Source organism: Lepeophtheirus salmonis, chromosome 8 (assembly GCF_016086655.4).
Source record: "Lepeophtheirus salmonis chromosome 8, UVic_Lsal_1.4, whole genome shotgun sequence".
NCBI lineage: Eukaryota > Metazoa > Arthropoda > Copepoda > Siphonostomatoida > Caligidae > Lepeophtheirus > Lepeophtheirus salmonis.
Genome location: NC_052138.2, coordinates 10463744 through 10468756, shown reverse-complemented (window position 1 = coordinate 10468756; position 5013 = coordinate 10463744). Strand labels below are relative to the sequence as shown.

At 30.0% G+C, this 5013-nt stretch overlaps 1 protein-coding gene across 1 annotated transcript; it reads right to left on the bottom strand.

Annotated features, from left to right (window-relative positions):
- Positions 1-2395: 2395 nt before the first annotated feature.
- Positions 2396-3998, bottom strand: LOC121123212 (uncharacterized). Its single transcript, XM_040718344.2, has 3 exons — positions 3737-3998; positions 2961-3066; positions 2396-2906 (listed from the first exon to the last, which is right to left on the bottom strand). The coding sequence occupies exons 2-3, from the start codon at positions 3029-3031 to the stop codon at positions 2543-2545; spliced, it is 435 nt and encodes a 144-aa protein (XP_040574278.1). The 5' UTR covers positions 3032-3066; positions 3737-3998; the 3' UTR covers positions 2396-2542.
- Between the last annotated feature and the right edge of the window lie 1015 nt (positions 3999-5013).

Below are 5013 nucleotides of genomic sequence, written 5' to 3'. Positions count from 1 at the left end.
TTCATTCACGGCCACCAAATCAAATTCAAGGTATTCATATAATTATTGTACCTACGTGTTCTTAATTTAATAAAATGCACTTTAAACAAAATGTCCAAGGCTTTAGCACTTACATATTTGATTAGCGTTGTTAATTAGTTATGTTTATGAATATATAATTACATTCCTCGTAATTAATACCGTGATTATGTTTATGATTGAATGTCTATTTATAAACAACCACGGCGTTTTACTCCAATGATTTGCTTTGCATACCCTTTAAAAATCTAAATAAATAATAATAATTTGTCAACTATTATAAGCATTGATGATATAGAGAAGATTTACATAATAGACCATTTTTGAATAAAATAGCTACATTTAATAAATATAATTCAAATAAGGTCACAAATTGTACAAAAACCAACCTTGAATGGTATTGATTCACTGGAGCTTTTTGTGAGTCTTACTGAGTAGAAATAAAGAATCGAAGAATGCAATTCAACTATGACTCATAAACAAAGCTATGCTCAATATTCTTTTCTTCCTGATCAATATTCAAGGATGCTCAAGATATTAAATAAGGAAATATATTATGTGTACAAATACGTACATATACCATACAGCTCATTCATAACATATAATCAACGTAGATTGACTTAGTAACTCGTGTCATTGTTATTCAATAATAACCTGTATCAAAGAGGAACTAAGAAAAGTCCATACAACCATCAACAGTTTATAAAAAGTACAATACTTTATTGTATGAATCATTAGTGTTGAGGTTTGGTCTGAAAGTCCTAGTCCGGTCTGAGATCAATATGATTTTTGGGACACTGAAAAAAATTTGGTCCTTTAATTCAATTCACTTTATGTAGATCAGCCCCTCATTAAAAATTCGCTCTAGAGCACGACGTTACATACTGGTTCACAAAAATTACACTGTATTTCAATGTTTCTGCTTCTTTCTGCTTCTTCAGAACGCTGATTGGTTGAATTCAAATTTCCTCTTTTCAAACTGTTTATAATAATTTTAAAACTTGGTTATTATATAGTTTAGAAGAATTGGCTAACTACAAGGGCATCTGCAAGGGGTGGCTGGTAGCCCTCCCCAAATTAAAGAATTTTGCTTTTTACAAAAAAATTAAAATTTTAAATTTAATTTTTGAATTTTTTTCCAAATTTTTTTTTTGTGAATAGCTATGAATTTTTGATTATTTTTCCAAAAAATTCAATATTGATTTTTTTTTTCAAAACATTTAATTTTTTGTGAAACCTTTATATTTTGAAGTCATATTAAGAATTGAATTTTTGAATTTTTTTGTACAGATTTAAATGCTCTGTGAATTTTTGAAATTTTTTCCAAAAAATTAAATATTGATTTTTTTTTTCAAAACAATTCAATTTTTTGTGACGAGCTGTATACTTTGAAGTAGTATTAGAAATTTAATTTTTGATTTTTTTTCCAAAAATTTAAATTTTCTGTGAATAAGTGAATTTTTGAATTTTTTTCCAAAAATTTAATATTGAACTTTTTTTTTCATAACATTTATTTTTTTGTAAATAGTGGTATATTTATGATTTTTTTTTACCCAAAAAAATTTAATATTAGAACTTTTTTTATAAAAAATTGAATTTTTTGTCAATTGCTATAGAATTTTGAAATTTTTTGTTTAAAGCTATGGATTTTTAAAATTAAAATTTGGTTTTTAGAATTTTGTTCAAAGCAAATACAAAACTTAAAATTTTTAGAAAAAAAAAATTGATGGATTAAATTTTTTCAAAATATTTTTTTTTTTGTTAATAACTTTATCAATTTTTTTTTAATTTATAATTTTTGGATTTGCTTTGAAAAAAATTCTAAAAACCAAGGCAATCCCCCGCCCCCAAAAAAAAAAAATATATATATATTCCTGCGGACGTCCCTGATCTACCAACTGATTTTGGGCCTTTTTTGCCTGTTGTATGAAAGGTTGTCTGATAAATTTAAAATAAAGAAGTATGACCGATTGTGAACATAGGACAATATTGAATGAAGTTAAATCTGTTTCATAAATCATATTTGTACAACTCATAAAATCATGATGGGGGATGAAATTTTTCCATAGATTGAAACTGCAAATAATTGGTTTACTATTTGAATATGATTGAATTTTAGTTTTTGCCTTTAAATTGCGCTCTGGTCTAAAATATCGGTCTAGAAAAAATATAAATACCAAGGCCTCCGTTTACCAAATTCGAGTGTTCTCAAGTATCGAATAACGTAGAAATTGGCAAACTTTAGACATGCTATATTATTAAGGTCTGCTTATCACTTTGGGCGGGTGATTGATATCAAATGGCTTCATTTTGAATAAAATATCCTTTATTGTCTTTGTAAAATAAGCCAAAATATCAAGTCGTTAGTAATAAATAATGAAGAGATAAATACAAGTATATTTCATTAATCTAAAGTGACTCATAAACTAGTCACGAATTATAATCTTGTTATCATATGACTGTTTTATTTAAATATATGTTCATACGTAAGTATATAAAATAACAAGTAATAATGAGAAATGAGTTAATTCCGTGAAGTGCATACACAGCTCCATCCCCTGCATTCGCCACCAGCACGTCCAGATCCCTGACAATACACATTGCAATTACTTTCAATTGTACACAAAGCCAATTCATCAGGGGAAATTAACTCATCAGCACATGAACAATCGTTATAGGCACAGGTTCCATTCACACGGCCAATGGATTGGCACGTAGCATTACAAAACTCCTCTCCTAATGTGCATCGGCTTGGAAGAAGTGCCTTAAAATTTTTAATAGATATCCTTCTCTCAGAACACCAACATTTACCATCATGTCCACAGATCCCTGAGGTTTGACCCATGACTGTACATCCTGCAGTGCAGGCCCAATCGCCAAAGAAACATCTTTTAGGAATAGGATATTGATGTACATACGATAAGAACAAATAAGGACTTTACCTGAATCCAGCTTCATTAAGGTTGACCAATGAGGCAAAAACAAGGACGGCACAGATGATTTTTGAAGTCATGTTGATGGGAATAGAGTTTTACTAATGATGATGCTCTATTAAGAGTTAAAATTATAGCATTTTCTTTATTTATATTTTGTTTATTTGGATAAATCCAGTTTCTCTTAAAAATACATGTATTCATATTTATAGAGAAATAATATATTAAAGAAGTAATTTACTTAATGATGAATAGACATTAAGTATACAAATGTACTTTGAAGTCAACTCCATTTAAATAGGAAGTCAATCAAGTTTTATAGCTTTTTAGTTAGGAGAGAGACGAAGGATTGTCAAGAGATCCCTTGGAACGATCTAAATACTGATATTACAATTTACAAATTAAATATGTAAATACTTAAACATGTATGTAAATACTTTGTCAATGTTGTCTAAAGGAAATATCATTCCGAGTGCCCTCATTATCTCATAGTTAATCATCAAGAAAATTAGGAAGATGACTGCGCTGATGAAAAAGTATAGAAGAAGTCAGTTTATAAATTGAAATCTACAAGGTTTTTAATGAAAGGGTTGTAAGGTAGGAACAAAAATCTCAATAGATAATACAGACTCCGTAGCATACGAATTGCCTTCATGAACAGTGATTTCAAACAATGTGTTTAGTCAAACAGAGACAAAACAAGATATGTGTGGAGAACAGAATATCATAGAAAATATATATGTATAAAAAGATTCTAAGAATATTTCAACATCTTAATTAATTACCTTATGAAGAGTTGTAGGATTTAGAGATTGCTTAGCTTCTTAAGCAAATGCTTAATTAATTCTCGCATAAGTAGTTACTTATTTAAAAGATAAAAACACACAAATCCTTCGGTGTTTCTTCTACTTGAAGAAACTCATAAAGCTTATAATAACTAATTGATTAAATCTAACAAAACCCCAGTTTCTGTGGCAAGATGATGAAGAAATCCATAATTACGGAAATTAATAATTAGTTTGTCAAAAAAGGATACACAATTTTCTTTTACTGACATCTCAACAATATAGTGCACCTGTGTACCTACTTATATATGGACCTGTTCATTTCCTGGTCACTTCTCATTATATACATTATATGCACCTAATTTTGCCAAAATAAGCAATCTTTCTAACAATTCTAGCTCAATGTCAATGAATGTGTATGTTTTACAAGACATAAAGTTCGCAAGAGATTGTTGAGACATTTTACAACTGAATTATGTTTTAATGTGGCACACTAGAACATACTATTTAGAATCAGGCAGAACCAATAAAGGCTTCATTAAAAGACCAAACTCCATCTTACCTGTATTTTTTTCACTCTTCTTTTGCTTCCTCCTGAAATTATTGATTGAAATATTCTCGTCATTTGGAATGACTCCCTACAAGTTGGTTAAGGTATCAACAGCACATTTAATAGACGTTGGGTCGGTCTACAGGTTTGGGCAATAAAACGTGGACAGTTAATGAATATTTATTTTCTCATTAATAAAGGAAGGTTTAGTGATCATTTTTTGACATTCTTGCTCAGCCATCCTTTGTGTATTAACAAATTATATTACACATTTCGTCCGTCATCTTGGCAACATGAGTGAGCAAAATGCCACCAGGCAGCGCATTTCAGATCTCACAGATGCTGAAGTTAAAGTGGCGAGGATTATGGACATTGTGAAGTGCTCCAGGGGCGTGCTTTCAAGGTGGGCAAGATGAAGAATGATGGAGAAGACCTTTACAGGAATGCAGGAAGTGGAGGGGACAGTTTAAAGAGTGGATCCGGAGTTCCTGTCCAGCTTGTAGAAAAAGATCGAAGAAGACCCACTGTCAACTTTTGACAAAGGTCATGAAGGTCAGGAACCTTTAGAGTCTATGTTTTTCTGCCCAGCCCCGTAGATTTCCAGATATTTTATCAAATTTGTGGGCATTTACGAGACTCCCAAATCTTTCTGTACAGTTGTAATATCATCATTTGCATATATTTACTCAATTAATGATTAAATAATGAAACATTTATTAGTAACATG